The following is a 21,384-nucleotide window of genomic DNA, read 5'->3' on the forward strand; positions in this document are numbered from 1 at the left end:
TTCAAAATATATTTGAGTATTGTTTGACTGACAAAACATTCTGGTGATTTAAAAGTTATATGGCAATAGCATTTCAGTGATTAACTTTGCTTTTTATAGTTACATTTTTACTTTCAGAATGAAATTTAGAGGCCTAGTAGAAGGCAGTCCTCCTCTGATACATCTGATTTCTTTCTTTTTCACTTCAGATGTCTGTTTTCAGAGAAATTATTCTGCGTTTCCTAATAGAACAGGACTAGACTTCTCAAAGGAGGGAATGGAAATAAGCATTAGGAATCCGAAAGCAAAAATCTGTACACTGCTTTCCAAACTCTGTAGCGCACTTTATCGTAAGTAGGAAAAGTATCATAAAAGTTTAGATCATTGTAATATATGACATATTTTCTTGCCAGACGTCTGAGACTCTTGGATAGCACTCCAAAATAGTCGTCTCAATGATAGCTTTGGTAATGACTTTTATTCCCTAAGAGGAAGTCAGTGCAGTGTAATAAATTAAGATTTCACTAATGCATAATAGCGGTGAGGGATATTCACTTCTAATTGCTGAGATAACTATTGTTTCTTTGCAGAACGAAATCCGTGCAGAATATTTCTAGGCTATGATCTCTCATTTCCTATGAGATTTAGTCAAGTAGACCCTTTCCTCCACACACAGGCTGTGGCATCTGCTTATGTGTAACTTGCTGCAGAGTTGGGCATTTGCTTAAAGGGGATAGCAAGTATCTGCAGTGTACTAAGATGATCCACATAACTCCAGCATTTTATGAAACAAATGAATCTCTAGTCATGTGTTAGCTGCTTTCATCCATACAAAATGGAGTTGTGGAGTAATTCTTTATTTGTCTGCTGTGTGTACTCTCTCCATCTGTGAGGCAAACTCCATGTTTTGGCCTCCATGAGGCCAAAAATCCATGTTAAGCTTCTGTTAATGTAAATCTAAGGGACAGCGATTAATTTTCCAAATTATCTTTTTCTCTGCTTAGAAATTTTACCATTTTTTAATCAAAAGAAATAAGAATACACAGGTAGTATTGAGACGGATACTAATCTTTTAGGCCCAAAGCTTGGGTTGTTTAGAATGTATATAATAATAGGAAACTAGGAGAAATATATCAGCTTTGTTGGAAATGTGTCACAATACATGTAAGTGTGTGTGTGCACATAAATATGTATTTGTCTGAAATGAGAACGCTTAAGAAGGTATTACTGTTAAAAGTGCATCGCATAAGTAATTCTTACAAATAAATACTTGGTGCTTTTGTTTTTTCTGTGCATGATACTATTTCAGTATTTACATTTGAGGATGAGTTCCAAATTCAGTCCTTGGCTGATAGACTAAATAACAGAGACACTAACCTACTTTTTTTTGAGTCTGGATGCTGTGACTGTAGTACTACATGGAACTAAAATGTTTCACTTGAAAATCTCCTATTATTGGTAGTTAATTATATTCCAGACAAAAGAACAGAGAAAAAAAGCAATTTGTTGAGTAGCATTTGGGAAACCAGTATGTGTCTTGCCTGTTACCACTGTAATCTAAGACTGCTGTTTCGTATAACAGACTCCTATGAATCTTCTGGATTTTGGCAGTACCTTTCTTGCCCTGCCTCTCCCATACTTTAAGTAGCCTTAATACAGACAATTCAGTTTGCTTCTGGGAGGCTTGTTCGCCTTTGAGAACTATTTTGGTCAGGGAGTGATGCAAACCTGTTGGTTGATTGTCACTAGGAACAGATGCATCACTTAAACCGTGCTTCTGAAGAGTATTATATATACAATCTTTCTCTGCTTAGTCACTTAGGATATAAAAATCTTATCACTTCAATGAAAAGTATAGCAGTTCGTGAACAAACTTTTGAAACATGTATTAAAAGTTTTAATGTCTAGTGCAAAATCTCAGTTTGCCTGTATGAAAGAGCACTCATTTCTGGATGTTCAGATAAAAAAAAAAAAGCTAGTACAAAAGTTATAACCATTCTGCATTTATACTGTAATTTTAAAGGTTCTGTTAAGTGTGCGTACGCATTTTGCAAATACATAAAATACAGGAACTATTTTGCCAAACTGGGTAATAATGGATGTTATGGATTATGTTTTTCTTTTTCCCCTCTTTTTTTTCTCCTTTAACCCAGTTTTATGCTATAAAATGTAAGATTGATGTGTGACAGACTGAAACGCTAGAAGTGGAGCAGTAATTAGTGAAAAAAAGATGAAGGTGTAACAGAAGCAAATTAAAAATCGAAAGAGCTGAGGCTGAGGAGTCGGGCATTAGGTAGAACATCTAAGTGACTTTGAAAGCTTTCCTTGGCAAAGGTTGGTGACTCTTAAAGTTAGTCACCAAGCAAGAAGTCAGGAATGATGGATTGTCAGTGTTAACAACTCATTTCCTTCAGATAGAGGACGTCCTGAAAGAGAATATGTTGTTGTCGTCGGTAAATGACTAAAAGGTGTTTGCAGCATGAGGAGTTTTTTCTGATCTATATCCTTTCATTTGCTAGAAGACATGCAGTTGCTTGCAGTAGCAGGTTGTTTTTGTTTGTTGTTTTTTTTTTCTCTCTCTACGGTGTCTTGGCTATCACCCAACTGTCTATTAGTTCCTGAAGTGCTAGAAAATGAAGCATCGTGTCAGACATTTTATAAAGGATCAGTGCCAACCCTCTTATTTGTGTCCTGTGAAAACTTTGAAATGGAACACAATGGCCTTGGACTTAGGGGTTTACAGAGATTATGTTCAGTCTGCGGTGAAGAGACTGACAGTGCCCTTTTGCTGTTTGCTCCTTTTGGAAACTTGCTAGATACAGTTGATCAGTGCTTTCTTTCTGATGAGACCTTGGGAAAAGTTTAGAATTGGCAGCTCCTCTCATTCCCTTGCCTTGGAGAAAGAGAAAGCAGTATCTCCAGCAAGATTGTAATCAGACTTCCCTAATCTTTCTGAGACAGCAAGTGTGAGTCAGTACAGTTTGGTTTTCATGGTATGGTTACCAAAAATGCAGGCTAAAGCCAATGGTTTGCATTTGAATACAGCAATTAACAGTTAGGAAGTAATTGGCACACAGTGGGTGATGATAAGCAGTAAGAAATGCGGGATGCGATGCACAAGGTACTTACTGAACATACCCAGACTGGAAGGATAGGCTCTATTCTTTGGGTTCAAATTGTTGGATGGATGGGTGGAGGTCACTGTGTGCTCTTTGGTCATGGGCGTAGTGTCTTAAGGTGCATTCTGCACGTATACTGTACTGAAACCTTTTTACCACGTCTGGGGTGAAGTTCAGCTGTGTGGTTAGTCAAATCTGAGTGAGCTTGACCTTTGAGAGGAGATGAACAGACCTGAGAACAGCTAATTGTGCCTTACTCTACCCTGCAGTTCAGGTGGTGGCTATGGTCCCCAGCAGTGCCAGCCCTGAATCAGGAGGACAGGCAGCTCCTGGAAGGAGCAACCAACAAAACGTATCATGGCACTACCAAGTATAATAGTATTAAAACTTAAAGGCATAGAGTCAGTGAGGCTTGAGAAAGCAATGGGCAGGGAGAGGAAAAAAGTGTCTCTTTTTCTTCCTCTTCTGCCCTTTTTCCTTTTTTTCTTTTTTCTTTTTGTTTCTTTTTTTTTTTTTTTTTTTTTTCCTTACTGTTGTGGTGCTGCTCCTGATCAGGTTTGTCTGCAGGACTTCTGCCATAGCAGAGGCTGCAGTGCATCGCTGAAGTCAATGCAATTCACTTGGTCTTTCCTGCTCCCTAACAAGGACAGGAAGCCCTAGAACAGAAAACTTCCCATTTCATTCACAATGCTGCCATCACAACTACTGGCTATATTAGTACCTTGCAGCTTGCAGCTTATTATTTTATTCTGCACCTTAAGAACTGGATAATCCATTGCTCTATTGGTGTGTAATTCATAAATAATGGTGAAGATAGTGGCAAAACTCTTCCTGTAAGGTCAGACACTGCTGAATTAGGTAAGGCTTTACTGGGAAACCGAATTGGTTACATAAACACATCAAAATGTTTCCCAGTAAAGCCTTACCTAATTCAGCAGTGTCTGACCTTACAGGAGGTCACATAAACCTATCAAAAAGACTGTGCCAAGTAGTGTTTGAAAACTGTTGTTTGCTTTTGTACTGTTATAAACAAGTGCCCTGTCATAGGGGTTTCCCATTATGTTGCTTATGGATAAGTTCTGAACTACTTGGGCTTGGTTATTGCAGGGTCATCCTAGTCTCCCTTCTTACATTGTATGGGTTAAGATCATATGTTTGCCTTTTCTCTCTTTGGCTTTTTCAGTGATTTTATCTATGTTCGTAAATGTCTTAGAGACAGTAATACATTATATTCAACATAAATGAAACTCCTTTTTTGGGCAGGTGTTGGATGCAGAACTGTTTTTGTTCTGCAGAATGTGACCCAAACATGAAGCTGGGCTTCACTTGGAGAGAGTTTGTGTCTTGGAGACTGTGGAATCGTAAGAAGGGTTTTTCCTACACAGGAAGCTCTCTCTCCGTTTCAGCCTTACTGCAGGTCTATGCCAAACTGTCCTGTGAAGTTTAGAAAAGCTGGACTATCAGGTTCTTAGATTTATTTGGATCCATTGCTCAACCCCTTAATCACTTCATTTTACCCTAATAAAAGGTTGGAACTAGTCATTAGGATCGCTTATTGTTGTTGTCATCAATCCATCAAGACACTGTCTTCTCTTTCCTGCCTATCACCACAACTTTGGAATAAACTCAACTTTCCCATCCAAGAAAATACTCGGTGTTTCTTGGAATACAGACAAAATATCTCCTCCTTGATTGTTCTTTTCACTCTTACTAATGGCTCTATCCAGATGCCTAGGATTGTGTATTATTTAGGAAGCATTTAGACAACTGTTGCCTCTGTTTTATGAAGTGCTGTTTATATTGTCTGCAAGGTACATATATTGGTTTTGAATCCATTGCTCGTGGTTGAAAGCTATAAAGCAGACTGTAGACAACTCATTTTGGTGTTTGGAATTGATAGTTTTTGTAAGGTATTTTTCTTAGATAAGTTGTCCTTCTGATATGAGGCTTAAGTGACAAAATACCAAGGGATGTGACAGCTTGTGCACTGAGTGGGGAGTGTTCAAACTGTGCCTTTCAGTAGTGATTTACTGCTGTATACCTGCACTAGTATCGTGATTTTTTTTTTCAAACAAATTTGTGCTGCAAGAAGAATGTGCAGAGGTGGCAAATCTTTTAACTCTATTTTGTATTTTTTTTAAATGGAATACTTTACAAGTACTGTCACTGCAGTTTTACCCAGATATATTCAATAGAGGCTCAAGACTATTAGTGTGCGTTTTTTGTGTATCTCAGCAGTTACTGGTCAAACTAAGACAGGCAATTTTTTCATGACTGGCCAGTATAACCTCTGGTTAAAGAGTTGAGTATGATCTGCCAGCATCCTATCTGTGGTTGCCTTGCATTATTTCTCCATCACCTTGGGCTGTTGAAAATATTGTAAGTTTCACATTTGTATAATAGTTGGAGAAGTACATTTATGTTTTGTGTTCAGATATTTGCACTACTTCTTTACAGAAATGGCTTTTTGAGTGAATAAAAGAGGACAGGGAAAATTAATTTGATTTTTAAATGATAGAAAAATGCTAGGAAATCAAGTGTGTCTCTTTTATGCCCTAAGGAATAGAGAAATGGTAGTAGTGCTCTGAGTTTGGTCTAATTAATATTAGTGGAGCATTAATAATGGACTATTATTGTGAGTTATCATAGTTTGTACAAAATATTGGTAGTTGCAGTATGTGTTTACTGTAAGATTTATTTCCTGAAAAATCTAGTAAAAATTATCATTTAAGAAAGACACTCCTATTTTTATTGAACTCTCTTTTTTTTAACGAAAGATGCAGGGTGCATTAGTGGCTGAAGAGGTCGCCCTTCTTTGAAGTGTTTCTAGCACCCCATGGTTTCTTACGCAGTTCTAGTTCTATTTTCTTCATTAAAAAATTGCTATTCTCTCACATCTCTCAACAGTGTCAGATTTCATGTGGGGGCAAGTGATTTCTGTGAGAATGCCAAACGCAATTATGAAATACCTAATTCAGTCGCATTCTTCAATTACCTACCCTTGGTCACACCGCGTTATTCATAATTCTCACTCTTTCCCATTGTGCCGAGTTCAATGGAATCAGTCTTGTTCTGTACAGATCAGGCTTAAAGTCAGGTGGAAAAAAAATAGCATAAGAGGGAAAGCATGATCCTGTTATTCATTAACAGGGGGGTGTGCCTTCCAGAAGATAATCTTGACTTCCAGTCTCCTCTCCCAGGATGGAAATCTAAAATAAGCTGGAGGAGACAGATAAAAACAGAGAGGAAGGGGCAGGTTGCAGGTGAGTTTTCCTCCCCCTGCACAGATTCAGCAGAAGGGGCTGGGACTGGTGGTCCTCTTGGCTGGTCCTTGGGGTGGTGTCTGTGGGTAGAGCTGTGGGACTGGAGTCCCTTGTGAGGGCCCTGTGGGTGAGCCAGGGTCTCCCTCCTCTTGGGTGATGGTGTTACGGAGGGCAGTCCCTGCCATCGCAGCCACCTCCCGCACTTTTCAAATGACTCTGTGAAAGCCAAAGGCTCGGGTGAGTTCTGACAGTGCCATGTAAATTGGGTAGGGGAGTAGCTGGGTTTGGGTTGCGGAGGGAGGACATGGGTGTCAGGTTTTCAGGGCAGGTGAGAAGGTCTGTGCTTGTATCTAACTTCAGAAGAACAGCAGTAGGTAGCAACTTGGGAGCAGGTACCCTCCAGGTTAGATGGCAGATGAGGAGGATTTGGAGGGGCCCCATGAGGTTGCAATGCACTTTAGTCTGCGAGGTCTGAATTCAGCCTACATGCTGGAGAAAATTCCTACGTGCTGTAGGAGACTTAAGTCTTATTTTGCTCTAGTACTAATAGCTGATCTTGGCAAGAATCCTGCTGTGTTTGGTTTGTTTCTTAAGCAAAATCTTACATTTGCAAGTGTAAACACAAGCTTGCCATGTGACCACAAAACAAACTGCCTATGCTGGCCCTTTGATATGTTCTAAGCCATGCTTGCTAAATTAATTGGCTAATTAGAGCATGAGGACAGATGAAAGCTGGGCATGAGGTAGTCATGTTTTCTTTCTAAATAAAATCTAAGTTCTGTTCAAGAAAAGATGCAACTATATGCACTTAGATGTTCAAAAGACTTTTTGTAAATGATTACTAGTGTGATAAACTTTGGATTTAGTTAAGCAAAAAGCCATCTCTATGTTTCTTTCCAAGATTAAGTGTTTGTACAAATTTTATGCTTTCCTACCTACAAAGAACAAATTAAAATGCAACCTGTTAAAATGATGCTTTTTTAAGGTTTCTTACTTAACTAGAGGAGTTGAAGAGGGTTTGCACACTCTGTTCTCTTCCAGGAAAGTCTGCAGTGTTCCAGTGTATAAAACATGCTGTACTGTGCATGACTGTGCTTTGAAAACCACTGAAGCAACTATTTGATGTGAAGCTGTCTCCAACAGTTTGTCTTCAATATTTGTATTTACAAAGATGTTGTGAATCCAACACAGGTTTGGGAAGAAGCCTGGGGAAGTGTCATAAATGCATTTTTATATGAGTAGAAAAAGGAGCTACTCTTTAGGTTTCCAGACTGGGAAATGGCTATCGTAGAAAATCAAAGCTTTGCTCAGTCTGTTCAATTATTGAAACCTCTTGGGTCCAGTCTTTCCCCAGAGCTCATGATAAATTCTCCTCTCTGATTCTTTGGAAGAAATCATTATGGAAATGAAGAAAAAGCCATACAGACAATCATAGAGAAACTCTTTGAGAATAAAAAGTATGCAAGCTACTAAAATGAGAAAATGCCCATTCCCTTCTTCAAGAATAAGACTTAGCACAGAAAATACATTTTTATGGTAGATTAGTTGTATATTTTTGCGCTTATGCTGTTCATACTGTCCAGGAAGAATTATCTAAAAATTCATTGAAAGGTGATAATGAAAAGAAGATTAAGCATTCTGATACTGGAGCTTTGTAACAACAATTAAACAGTACACGTAGATTTCAAAAGTCACTGAAGCACTTAAAGGTTTCTGAGAATACTCACAGCAAATTCCAGAAGGGCCTGGCCTGATATCAGAAAGCACAGTCCTGAGTTGCACATTTAGGCTCCCTGTGTAACACAGGTGGCTACAGTGAGGCACCTAGTACTAACCTATTAGTTAGTATTAACACCTCATTATTAATATTTTCTTGACAAGAAACTTAACATCCTGTACCTCCTCAAGCTGAAGAGCTGAACATCAGAGAGGTGCCCTTGGAATTCACAGACCAGCACTGCTTCTGAAAGTGGGCATATATCTGCTCTTTCTTTGAAAAAGAGACAAAATACCACATCCAGAGGAAGCATCTCAACTGTCTCTTTCCTTACCTCTACGCAATACAGTGCTATTTATAATGGCCTTCCTTGGTCAAAATTGCACACAAATTACACACAAAATTGCACTTTAATAGAGAAGTTAAAATCTAGTGCCAGATTGATTTGGAGGAAATATCTTTATGCATTTTGTATTACTTCTAACGGTTTTTATATCTCTTTCTTTTTAGTGGCTGTGTCCCAGCTTTCATCTTCTTTACTGTGGTTATTATAAAAGGAAAGTCCTGAAGGTTAACTGGAGCACTTTCATGGTGGTCATGTCTTTGGTGTATTGAAGAAGACTGCTTTATAGTAAAGGGCAAAGTATAACCCACTTTATAAAGTCACGGGATGCAAAGGGGCATCTTAGGTGAATGAGATATTTGTGCTGAGGTGTTTATTTAATCAGTTCTGGAGACATAGTTGTCTTAAGTTTATAAGCAGTGTAACTGATGGACGTGGTGTATTCCTCAAGGTGGTCTACCCAAGTCTATAAAGCTACTCAACCCCTCCCTACTTTTAGTTGCTTTAGCCTGACTTCAGGCTATTTTAGTTCAGCACAGACCTCTTTTTTTTTTTTTTTCCTCTGTATGACTTTTTTTGTAGCAGAAGTGTCCCCTGTCATGCCACTCTCTGGGCTTTCTTCCTTCTCTCTTAATTTGGGATTCTGTTGTAACCAAACATCTGTCATAACACATGTTCAGTTGACATCTGAACTGTACCCTCAGCCATAATATTTGTTAAAAAAAGTATTTTTAACCAGTGGAAAAGAAAGACCTCTATGAACACAGAAACTGCCCATTGTGCCCATGAAGGTACATTTTCAGTGGTTAAAATAAAGAGGTGTGAACCAGTCTCAGTTCTCAAGAGTCTGCTTATACCAAGTTCATGTCTTCAGCAGTTACATTGTACCAGGGCTGCAAATCTAAACTGAGGTGGTTCTGCATTTAGTAAGATGGTAGCTCCCTTAGTACATGAGTACGTAACTGTAAGTGGATAGTCTCTCATTTACCTGAATAACCACTTATTTCAAAATCCCTAGTGGTTTTTCAAATTCGGTAAAATGCAAGACTTATACAAGATTCTTTTCCATGTCATCTTTTAACAAGTATTTAGTTAAAAAAGCCTTTGGCCCTTAGAAGGGAGAAATCATCAGCAGCATTGCAAGTGTGGTCTAGTGGAAAGGAAAGAAATCACATTTCCATCCAATTCCAAGCACAAATCTACTGCAGAGACAGCTTTCTTTATAGGTTGTACTTATTTGCTCTCCTTTCTATAAGCAGTGAGAGTATACAGTTGCTGTTACCTTACGGTTGCTTGACTTTATTCTCATAGTGTGGCAAAAGTCAGATACCATCCCAGGGTGACTCTTCAGAGGTTAGCATATGTATGCTAATCAGATAAGGGAAATCTAGAACTCTACAAGAACAATTGCTGAGGATTAAAAAGAGAGCATAGTGATTTCAATTTAATAAGTTATTTTTGACATTGTTCCACCAGTATTGAATTGTCATAGATGCTATCCTTTCGCTAAATTAAAAAAAAAAAAACAATTTGACATGTAAGTTGGTGGTTTAAGTTGACAAAACTTTCTGGTTTATGAAATCCTACTTACCAGTTTTCCTCAAAAGTTTAAAGCACAGTATCTGATAATTAATAGTGAGGTCTAAAACAGAATACAGTCTAAGTCAAATAGCAGATAGGCCAATAATAAAAATGGTTACCTTTATTGAACAACCAAGGTCAGCTTTTGCATTAAAACTATTTATATGAGAATGTGATGGGCTAACCTTATACGGTAGCAGGTGTAATTTTATCAGATTACCAAATCTAAAGCCTGCCCTTGTCTTTAAACCTACCTACCATTTGATCATTTATACTTTTAAAGTGAACAAGCTGCTTCAGAAATACAATCATAATTAAAACAAAAGAAATCTTTAAATCTTTGTGCAGATTCACAGCAGAGGGTCATGGCTTGCAGAGCCTCTGCTGCATATGGTTTATGAACAAGCCTTTTTGCTCCAAATATGAGCACTGTGGAGTGATGGAACAACGTGTATGTTAACGGTATCGGTGAGCATTTCTGTGCGCAACAGTCTGTTCAGCTGAAATGAGAAATTTCAGCATACCTTACAGAGCAAGAAAATGCATTATGCTGTCATTTTTATCAAAGCAGTCACTCAATGATTAAAGTGCTTGGGAAACCAGTGTGTTAAATAATCTAGTTTGTTACATTTTTGTACACACTGTTTGTATTATTGTACGCATCTATATGCAAAACCATCTGTATAGAGCCTAGAGAATATGAAAAAAAGTATTTGAGTAGCTTGTAATAAAGTAATAATTGACATTTGTTATTTCTTTTCTTAATATGCATTTTCTCTGGACCTACTGTTATTTGTGTGTTTTGTTTTTTTTTTAAATTGACCTTTATTATACAGCTCCCTGAGTTAATTTAGTATCGGTAATTACTTCATTGGCAAACATATGAAGCCTATTAGCTTGAAGCGTCTTGAAAAATGAGATTCTAATCAGCGGGTCCCCAAACAGTTCATTTCTTTTTACATTATCAGATAAAAAGCAAAGGTTTTCACAGAAGCACCAAGTGGCTGAGGTTGGCAGGGAGTTCTTGAGATCATTTCATCCAACCTGCTCAAAGCAGGGTCACCTAGAGCTAGTTGCCCACGACTGCGTCCAGTTGGGTTTTGAGTGTCTCCAAGGATGGAGACTCTGCAACCTCTCTGGGCGACCTGGTCCAGTGTTTGACCACCCTCACAGTAAAAACCTTTTTCCCTTGTGTTCAGATAGTTTTCTGTATTTCAGTTTGTGCACATTGCCCCTTGTCCTGACACTGGGCTCTGCTGAGAAGACCCTGGCTCCATCTTCTGTACAACCCCAATCTGGTACACATGGATAAGATCCCCCAAGCCTTCTCCAGGTGGAGCAGTCCCAGCTCTCTCAGCCTCTCTCGTATGACAGATGCTCCGATCCCTTCATCATCTTTGTGGTCCTTTGCTGGACTCACTGCAGTAACTCCATGTCTTGGTTGGTTTTTTTTTAGTATACTGGGGAGCCCATAACAGACCGCTACAAATATGGCCTCACCAGTGCTGAGCAGAGGGGAGGGATCACTTCCTTGACCTGCTGACAATGCTTTGCCTCGTGCAGCCCAGGAGGCTGTTGGTCTGCTTTGGTGCAAGGACAGGTTGCTGGTCTGTGGTCAGCTTGGTGTCCACCAGGACTCTAGGACCTTCACTGCAGAGCTGCTTTCCAGCTGGTTGGCCCCCAGTGTTTACTGGTGTATGGTGGTTTTCCTCCCTGGGGTCAGGACTTGACACTTCCCCATTTCTCCAGCCTGTCCAGGTCCCTCTGGCTGGCAGCATGACTGTCTGGTGTGTTGGCCACTCCTCCCAGTTTTACATTGTCCGTGAACGATGAGGGCGTGCTCTGCCCTGTATTCCAAGTGATTAAAGACAATGCTAAGCATACTGGCCCCAGTATTGCTCCTTGGGGTACACTGCTGGTGACTGGCCCCCAGCTGGACCTTGTGCTGCTGGTTGCACCACTGAGCCTGGTGGTATAGCAGCCTACCTTTCTGTCCACTTATGCAGTCCATGCTTTGTCAGCTCATTGATGAAGTTGTTAGGGGAGACGATGCCAAAAGTATTGTTGATGTGGAGATGAACACCACCTGCTGCCCTCCCTTCACCCAGCCAGCCAGTCATCTCATCGTAGCAGGCTATCAGCTTGGTTTTGGTGACCTCGTTTAGAACTTAACAGCTTTGGTGTATCTGGCATGCAAATACACTTTTTTCAGATGAGCAAAGCACAAGCAGCTGCCACTAGGTACCAGCAGTAGGTGAGCAGAACTGCCATATTCCTGTGGAATTCCCAAAATCTTTCAGCATTTATATACCACAGAGGATCAAATAACTGGTATAAACTGCATTAGTAATGTAAAACGCAGAAAAACAAATTACTCTCCAGTCTGGTTTTCTAGTTTTTATTCTTCCACACTTCTCTACACAAGCATATTACTGTATAATCTTTCCAATTTTTAAAGATTTATTGTCAGGTTGGCTGTTGTGTAGGCTGCTGACTTTTTACAGATGAGTGGGCTTGCTGCAGAAGTTCAGTGAAGCCGTGCTCTCTGCTTAATGTGGTGGCACAGGACAGAGCACCAGTGTCACTGCCTGTTTGCAGCAGCTGTTCCAGGCCTTCTAGAACTCTTGTTGGTCTAAATACTGTGTATTTGTGTTTTCCTCCCTTAAATGTTGATTTAACAGCCTCTCCGATATCCCTGCCTCAGGCTATTCTTTTGTGAACAACATACTGTGAGAAGCAATTTAACTTTCTGTTGGCTAGTAGCTTGAAAGTGTAAATGATGGGATGGGTACCGGATAACTTAGTTCTAGCAGGCTATTTGGTAGATAGTATCTTTCCTGGGAAATTGATTGATGATCTTTTGTATCTCTTCCAGACTTGCTGCTCCCTATCTCTAGAGAAATCCCCTCTACTAGCGTTTGTCGTGAAGTTCTTGGAAAGACAGTTGTGGTCCTTGTGTTTGAAATTTTTGTCCTGATTTGTATCAAGGGCCTCTTCATCCTCGTCACCCTTCTTCTGTATAACAGGCAGACAGGCATGAGAAGCCTGGTCTTCTCGTCCTGGAAGATGCGCTCTCATGGAAGCTTTTTGGAGAAGTGAGCTCACAGTGGGCAGGACTAGAGTAATCATTTGCAAGGCTTCCACATGTACAATGAGTAGCTGGTTTTAGTTTTCTTTCCAGCTGGCAGCAACTGACTCCTTGGTGGTCTGCAGAGGTAAGGCTGGAAGCCTCTAAAAGCCTATATACTCAGTAAAATTCCTATATACTCAGTAAAATTGTTATTTATTTTTTGGTATTTTTTTCACGTTTTGGTAGGAGAGTCAGTATCTGAGTAAAGTGTATTTGATTCCATCTGCAAAAATAATTCATGTGGGCAGATGTAATTAATAAGAAATTCAGATGAAGTGTGCTGTCACTAGGCAGAGAAAAACAGAGGCATTAGTCAAGGTATAGGGAAATTGGCATTAGTAGTTTAACTCATGTAAATTAATCACACTAGCTGCGTCATAGTTTTGGCACCATTATTTGTAGTTAACTGTTGTCGCTGATGGTTATGGTTGCCGTTCTGTCTCTTGGTCATGAAATTAAGGTGCCACACAGGAATGAACGAAGGAGCACTGGCCTGGTGGCATTCTCCCTGCTTGAGGCTGTGCAGCCTGAAAAATGGTTCTGCTGCACACAGGGCTACTCAAGTGCTGCTAAATGTGCCTGTGATTAGAAGATGAGGCATTCACCAGCAGTGAAAGTATCTGCATTCTGTGAAACTAAGAAAAAAATGCTATCATGTTAAACAAAGGTCTTGAGTTGAAAGAAATACAGTACTGCCAGTTCAATATTGAAAGCAGTATGCTTTTATCCTTCTAATCAGACATTGTTGCAGCATTACAATTACTGTCTTTTCATGAACTGAGAATTATTTTCCCCTTATTGCACCAATACTAACAAGAGCGATCTCATTAATTCTGTGTTAATTTAGAATGCCAAATCAGGATGTAATGCTACAAAACTCTTGCAGGTAGTATTTTCCTTTTGAAAATGTATAGCAAATTCTGGTAAACTGGATGCTGCTTACAAAACTGTAAAGTTTTCTGAAGAAAAATAGCACTGCTGTTGTCTAAGTGGAACAGATGAAATAAGTTGTTCCACTCTTTCAGGTCAATGTACAATGCGTTACTCAAATGACTAGGTTAGGGTGTAGTTAATCACAGTTATTTCTTAACATGAGTAAAGAACCTTTTCATATGGTTGTTTCAAAAGCTAACTCATCTAACTGAAATGTGCACTTGGATTCTGTAGCAATTGTTTTTATTATGTGTGTTTATTGGCATATGAGCTTCATCAGAAAATGCACATTTTAAACACACTTTACTCAGTGTCGCTTGTCCATTGTCTGCTGTTTAATTTCTCCCAGCAGAGAGCTACGAGACCTGTTTTGCCTTCCAAATAACTGATTTCTCATCCATTGTAATAGGGTTTCAAAAACCAAATTTGCAAAATGTTTGTTAGTGTAACAATATATCATTATGTGCCTTTAGGGAGAGAGGCACATTCTGAAAATGAAAAAAGGGAGACCAAAAAAAGGCTTTCTCCCACTGTTGTGGGAGATGCACACCATTGCATGTCTGCTGTAGTGTGGGGTATCATAGCTTTTCATCCAAGCATCCGTCTGAGCCCTCTGGATGGCATTTCTCAGTCCATACTCACTTCCTTTGCCCCTTTGCTGGCATGGAAGAGAAGTCATCAGTGGCTCTGGGGGGAAGCCCTCAGCGTGAGGACCCAGAAGAGTGGCTGTTGGGACTGGCTGGATGATGGAGAGTTCAGGAGGCATCAGTCAAGAAGGGGATACTTTCCCAAGAGTGCACCTGATGGGAAATTTAATGATCTTCATCTCCCTGTTTTATGCACAAGTCTAAGGAGGTCGTTGGGGTGGGTCCCCATCAGGAGCATTCCTGTTTCAGCATGTTGTTGTGGTCTTGAGTAGCAAAGTGCTTTCTTTTATCATCATGAAAAGTGATGGATGTTTTACCATCTTTCAAGCCACTTCTGCAAAGAGCTCTTCCCAGATGGAGTTTGACCATATATAAGAACCTGTCTTTTAGTATTTCTTCGTTTGGAGCAGATGGGGTTTACTGCTTTGAAGGCAGACAGCAGTGATTGACTACATTGTTTTAAAAAACATATGCCTTACGATTTCTTCTTCCTGTAGTGTTTTGTCCTCCATTGCTTGCTTTTCCTCTATGGAAAATACCTGGGGTTCTTTGGATATTGCCATTAAATGAAAGCAGCAATGTATGTGCTACTTAAAAATGAAATCATTGTTCTCCAGAGCTGCAGTCAGGGAGATAACAAATGTTACTATTCCTTTTGTGGACCCTCTCATAGCAATATCTGAGTGCTCTGCCCTTCATCTGCAAAGTAAGGGAGAATTACTACACTGCTTCCAGTGGTTGAAAATGAGGCACATAGGGATTGAATGATATGAGCAAGGGCAGGTGCATGTATCTGAAGCCATAAAGGCTACACAGATCCTTATCTTAATAACAAAACCATCACTCCCTATCATTTTTTAAAATAAAACTTTGCTGGTTTAGGGAAAATACATCTTGTAGTAGAGAAAGGAGATGCTTTACTCCTTATTAATCTGTTCTCCTAAGTTATTTCTGGGTGCTCGTAGTGAGGAGAAGTCTGCCAAAATGTAAGTTGTCTTCACCTCTTGGCATGTCGCATGTGTGTCATATATATGTCACATATATGATCTTCCTTCATGCCATGGGAGTGATGGCTTCTTGAGGTTTCTTCTGCACCCATTTCCTATGATTTCTATTATTTCAGTGTATCGCATCTCATCCAGGTCTATCAGAACCTGTAGTCAGTCTCCTTCCTTAGGCAAGTGATTCTGATATATGCTGTTTTTTCTTTAGGAATGATTTTTGTCCTGAAGTGAATGCCAAAAGCATATTTAACTCCACCCTTTTGAAGTGATAAACTAAGCTAAACTAAGAAAAAGAACATTCTGATCAAGTCTAGTGTGCAAGTTGGCCACTATGTGATATAACTAATTCAACCAAACTGTTCTGCTTTGTAGCAAGGTGCTGTTGAGGGAGGAATCTGGAATTTTTAGTGGTGTTTCATTACAGCTGTTAATGATATATATTAAATCAGTTATTTCTATGTTTAAAACATGACTACCTGAGAAAAGTGGTTTGCCCACTTGGCTGCAGCCTGCTATGTGCTCTCTGATTATCCATAAAGCTTAAAACTAGTATTTTGAAATCACTGGGTTTAAATCTAGAATTGTGCATTCCCGGGTGAACTGCATCAAGCTGAGAGGGAGTCCCAAGTATCCAGGGAGAGGTCTAGGGAAAGAGAATCCAGGTTTCCAAATGGTGCTCGTTTCTCATCAGCTGTAGAATATTATGTTTACTGCAGAGAAACCAAACCCCAGAAAACTGACAACCCGTAGATCAGAAGCAGTCTGATACAGAGGGATGTTAAAGGAACAGAAGTGACTACAAAACGTAAAAGACATATAGAGATTTTAAGGAGAGCTGTTTGTCTCCCTGTGTTCAAGATTCAAGGTAAATTAAAGCAAGATTTTTTTCAGTGGGTAGAGATTAAAGAAATAAATTGCCATACCAAAGGTATATAAGACTGGATAGCCTCTAATGCCAAACAAATAACAATGCATATCCAGTTATGGAATACTTATTCAGTTATAACTGAATGCATACTGAAATTCAGTTGGATAAAATCTACATTTTTATCGTTTCCTTCTTATCTCAATTCCTCCTTTTTCAGCTTCTGATATTTCTATAATGGCCAAGAAGGAATTTTTCTGAAATTTTGTAAGATGAATATCAGGTGGTATCTGAATACTGCTTTTAAATCTCAAAATATCTTCAGAATTAATACACTAGGATAGAAAGCATGTATTCTCTTTTATTTTAATGGAATACTTATATATGCATTTAGTAAAACAAATGTTTAAGTTTAGTATTTCTCTGCTCAAGGTAGTATTTGAAAAAAAGTCAGTGTAGGGATGATCTCTAATTTGGTGTTCACCAGTTGAGCTTTAATATTTGTTTAATGCCAATATTTAATAAATAAACCACAGAACCCTTCAGTTTACACTATCATCTGCAGTGGGGGAGGGGGGAGGAAACAGCTTTCAATGTTTAAAGTTGTGGAGATACTTGAGTCATTTCCTCTGAATATGTGTTGAAACATATTCACATACAAGACTTATCTTACTTTCAGTCTGAGTAGCTGCAGTTCACAGCAGTAGTCTAATGATATTTGCACAGAGCTGTTGCTACCAGCTGGAGGTGAGCAGTATTACTGAGCAGTTGCCAGCTCGAAAGGCTAATTCAGATTTGCAGGTATCTTTGTGAAGCAAAAGATACTGAATTCACTCCTGTAATACTATTTTAAATAGGTGAAAGCTGGAGGAACTTCTCAGTTTGGACCTGGTAAGGTAGGAATTTAGGTTTTTTTATAAGGTCTAACATGCTCTGATACAGTATTATGTGTGTCCTGCTTTAAAATGTAGGTAATGTAAAACTCTGTTTTGAAAATAATTAAATGTTTGCTTTCAATGGAACTGCATGCCCTAAGTGGATAATACAGAATGAGGAAAAGTGTTTCTTCAGTTTAGAGTATACAAAATCACACGGAGAGAAGCATCACTCACTCACAGGTAGACCAATGTCTGCAGTAGTTTAGAATACAGGAGATTTTCTGAAATCTCACTGTTGTCATTCTTCTGCTGAATTCTCCATGTTAACAGAAGAATCTGTCTAATTACTTACAGGTTTGGTAGTTTGAAGACCATTATTCCTTTTAAATTGCTCTCGGATACCTGTCTTATGCTGAGTAGTTTGTGGATTTTTATGGATTTTGTAGCTGTAACACACTGTCATTCCTTAATGGCAATTGGACATATCTAAATATCTAGGCAGCACATGGTCAAGTAAATCTAGCTGTGACTGGAAAATTGGAGTCTTATTTTTAAAATGTTTTTGCCATTTGTATTTAACAGACCAGTGTTATCCTCGTAACACTGGTCTTTTGAACTATTGAGTACAACAAGCACTGAGGAAGTTTCTCTTAGAACCACTTTAGTGTTGTTTTACTGGTGGCAACACTATTGCTGTATTTGCTTTAAAATTAATTCAAAAATAATACAAATGCCATGTTCTGATAGTTGTATTTCCCAAAATTTAAAATACAGTTTTGTCATATAATTTAAATACAAAACTACTTCTGAATAACCTAGGTTATGTAAAGTGTGTGTATATTTATGTATATGATTGATTATGATTAATAATATGGAAAATTAGGAATATTTTAGTATGGTTTTCTGCTGTGAAAATGTGGACAGTGTATTTTTAAATACAATGACTGAAGATGATTGGTTTTTGAGAGAATGATGCAGATGGCATATATGTTGGCTTCAGGTATTTATCACATTTTGAAATGGAGACAGCCAATTGTTCACAGATCATCTTTGATATAGATGTGACACCTGTCTCTAGTTCTCAATTGAGTTATCCTTCATGTGCCATGTCTGACATAACTTGCAGTGTAATTCTGCACTCTTCAGGCAAGTGAGAGGATTTTTGTGCGTGGTATTGCAAGTTTCTCTAGAGATGATAAAAATGCTAGCTGTCAGAAATTAGTATAGTGCTGCATCTGCCTGAGACTTAGTCTTTGGAAAAAATAGAAAAAGGAAATGTAGGCATGATTTTAATGCTTCACAGTTTGATAGTTTTAGGAATTTAAGGTTTATTTTGGACAAAAAAAAGTATGTAATTTTTGTATTTCCATTCCCTTACAGACTGCTCTTACTTCCCCATTTACTTTGTGTGTGCATCATGTGTTCATGAGTGCAAATGCGTGTGTACTTGCAAAAATGTACTCAGCCCATGTAACTTCCAATAATCTTCTTAAAACCAAAATGGCACAGGAGTGCTCATTCTTTCTGCTTTTCCTGGGAACTGAATAATTCTGCCCAGATGAAAGTCTGACCTGATTTGTTTCATGATGATTTTCATTTATTCTGCTTAAAAAAGCAAATTTTTTTCATTTTTGAAAAAGATTATAGTCTTGGGATTTTTGAGAGTGCAGGTAAATGCACTCTGAAGTGCATGCAGGAAGCAACTACATGTTTACATAGTCATACACAATAAGTCTTCTTGTACCTTTGAAAATAATGGATTTCTTTACAGAGAAAGATTGGAATGTGCAGGAGAAGGGTTTAAGTTACAACATATGTGAGCATTGCAGCATAAATGCAAGGCATATATATAGGCTTGTTTTGAAGTGTTCAGGTTTTATGCCTATCTTGGACATACTCTGCTCTTAAGGGGTGGAGAAGATGGTAGTTCTGAATGTCAGCTGCAGCACTGCCGTACCAGTGCAACCAGAAGTGGAAGGCAAACCAACGCTTTGAGGAAAGGTAGCTGAGGTCAGCATATACTTTATTTATTATGATATTGCAAAGCAATAGAGAATCCCAGAATGGCTGAAGTTTGCAGGGACCTCTGGAGGTAGCCCAGTTGAGCCTCTTGCTCAGAGGAAGGTCATCGTCAAGAAGGACGCCCAGGACCATGTCAGAGCAGGTTTTGAGCAGGAACACTCTCTGGGTAACCTGCTCCAGTGTTTGACCACCCTCATACAGGAAAAATAGTTTTTTTCTCATGTTTAAAGTGAAATATCCTATTAGCCATTTCTCTCACGGGGCACCACAAAGAGCCTGGCCGGTATTATACACAGGAGTAGGATCCCCCTCTTCGATAGGAAACTCCTCTTCTCCAAGTGGAGCAGTCACAGCTCTCTCAGCCTCTCCTCATACAACAGATGCTCCAATCCCTTCATCATCTTTGTGACATGTTGTTGTATTTGCTGCAGTGTGTCTGCGTCTCTCTCATACCAGGCAGCTTCAGCACTCCAGATGTGGTCTCACCAGTGCTGAGTAGAAGGGGAAGAAGTGCTGAGTGACCTCCTAAAACTGAAAATAAGCTGTTGAAGGAGGCAGAGGGGTCATGAAAAACTCCCTTTAATTAACTTTTTCTAGAGTTTTATTTTACACTCGAAGTAGATTTTAAAGTGTTACTCTCTAATCAATTTGTCAAGGCTCTTTACACATTTAGTTTATTTTTTAAATTACCTTTCAGTTAGAGGTGATAATTTTGTAAACAGTTGTGGGAAATTCTGGTACCTAAGACTGAGGCCAATAATCAGCTTCACATTCCTGTGGGATAAGATAGCCTGTTGGTAGTTTTTTTCACAAGTAAGATGAATAATCTGATAATAAAATTTGCTCTAGAAATATTTTGCATACTTTTTGTTATTTAGTAATTAATGAAGAGTAGTATCGTCCTTTCTGGTATCTCCAGAACTAAGTGTAGACCTTTCCCCCTTGTGACTCTAGGTTTTCCTTATGAGCAATTTTTGCTCGGTTTCCCTCTAAAATAAAAATGGTTGAAGGGGGCAGGGTAGGGAATGAGATTAGGGAAAAGGTTGCTGTAATAAATTTTAGCAGATTTGACCAAATTGCCTTGAGTTTCAAAATAATTCCCATTTCGTTTAACAATCTTCCTTGAAGGGATTAATGCAGGTGGAGAAACCACTGAGATGCACATACAGCTAGGGCAAATGAAATGTATCAGTAATGGTGCAAAGAAAGCATCTCCTCTGGGAGCCCACTTACATTTGAGACAGCTCAATTATCTGGGAATATCCATGGGATTTCTAGCAAGCTGTCTACTTGTGGAAGAAAATAAATTCTTCTCCTTACTTTACTGTGTTTGGGCATGTTCCAGTCCACATGGATTGAAGAACTTCGTAGCCAGCAGCGGTGAATGAGGAAAACCTGGAGCTACCACATCCAACTGATACTTTAGGAGCAGGAGAAACTTCTAGGGTAAGCCGGTTCCTTCTCTGGCTGCAGCTTGAGCCAGAGCACTTCATTTCTCCATGTCCCTGACCTCACTTGTCCTTAAAAATCAGTAGTTAAGTCGGTTGATTTGCTTATTTGTTTATTTTCTGTTTTACCTTGTGAAATTGGCATCGCATCTCCCATCGTGGGATTCACTGTAAGGCAAAGTGACAGGAACACCAGACGTCGTTTTCCTCTCTGTCCGATGGGATGTCCGTGTGCCTGTGGTGGGATGGCGGGTCATCTGCCTGCAGCTCAGCCCTGCGATGAAAGACTTCAGCAGAGGCTACTGGTCAACAATCTGATCGAATTTGTGGGAGGTGTTTGGGGTGCAGAGAAGAGGCATCTGTCACTTCAGTTTCTCCTGGGCTCTTCACCAGGTGTTGTCCCCTGCTCCCCTGGTGCCAGTGGTGGCTGGACAGGGACTGTGCTGATGAAGCCC

The 21,384-nt window shown here is 39.3% G+C and overlaps 1 protein-coding gene across 6 annotated transcripts in view; it reads left to right on the forward strand.

Annotated features, from left to right (window-relative positions):
* Positions 1-21,384, forward strand: part of MCTP1 (multiple C2 and transmembrane domain containing 1) — a 292,805-nt gene that overhangs the window by 82,029 nt on the left and 189,392 nt on the right. Inside the window, exons 1-2 of one of the 6 annotated variants that reach the window (XM_052778230.1) lie at positions 17,335-17,477; positions 20,827-20,927. The exons of 2 other annotated variants lie outside the window; for them this stretch is intronic. Coding sequence is in view for 1 of the 4 variants with exons in the window: in XM_052778229.1 (XP_052634189.1) it covers positions 17,293-17,328 (36 nt within the window). In the remaining 3 variants the exon portion in view is untranslated. 3 more of the 6 variants (XM_052778229.1, XM_052778231.1, XM_052778232.1) reach the window with 3 other exon arrangements.

This window comes from Harpia harpyja, chromosome Z (genome assembly GCF_026419915.1).
Source record: "Harpia harpyja isolate bHarHar1 chromosome Z, bHarHar1 primary haplotype, whole genome shotgun sequence".
Lineage (NCBI taxonomy): Eukaryota > Metazoa > Chordata > Aves > Accipitriformes > Accipitridae > Harpia > Harpia harpyja.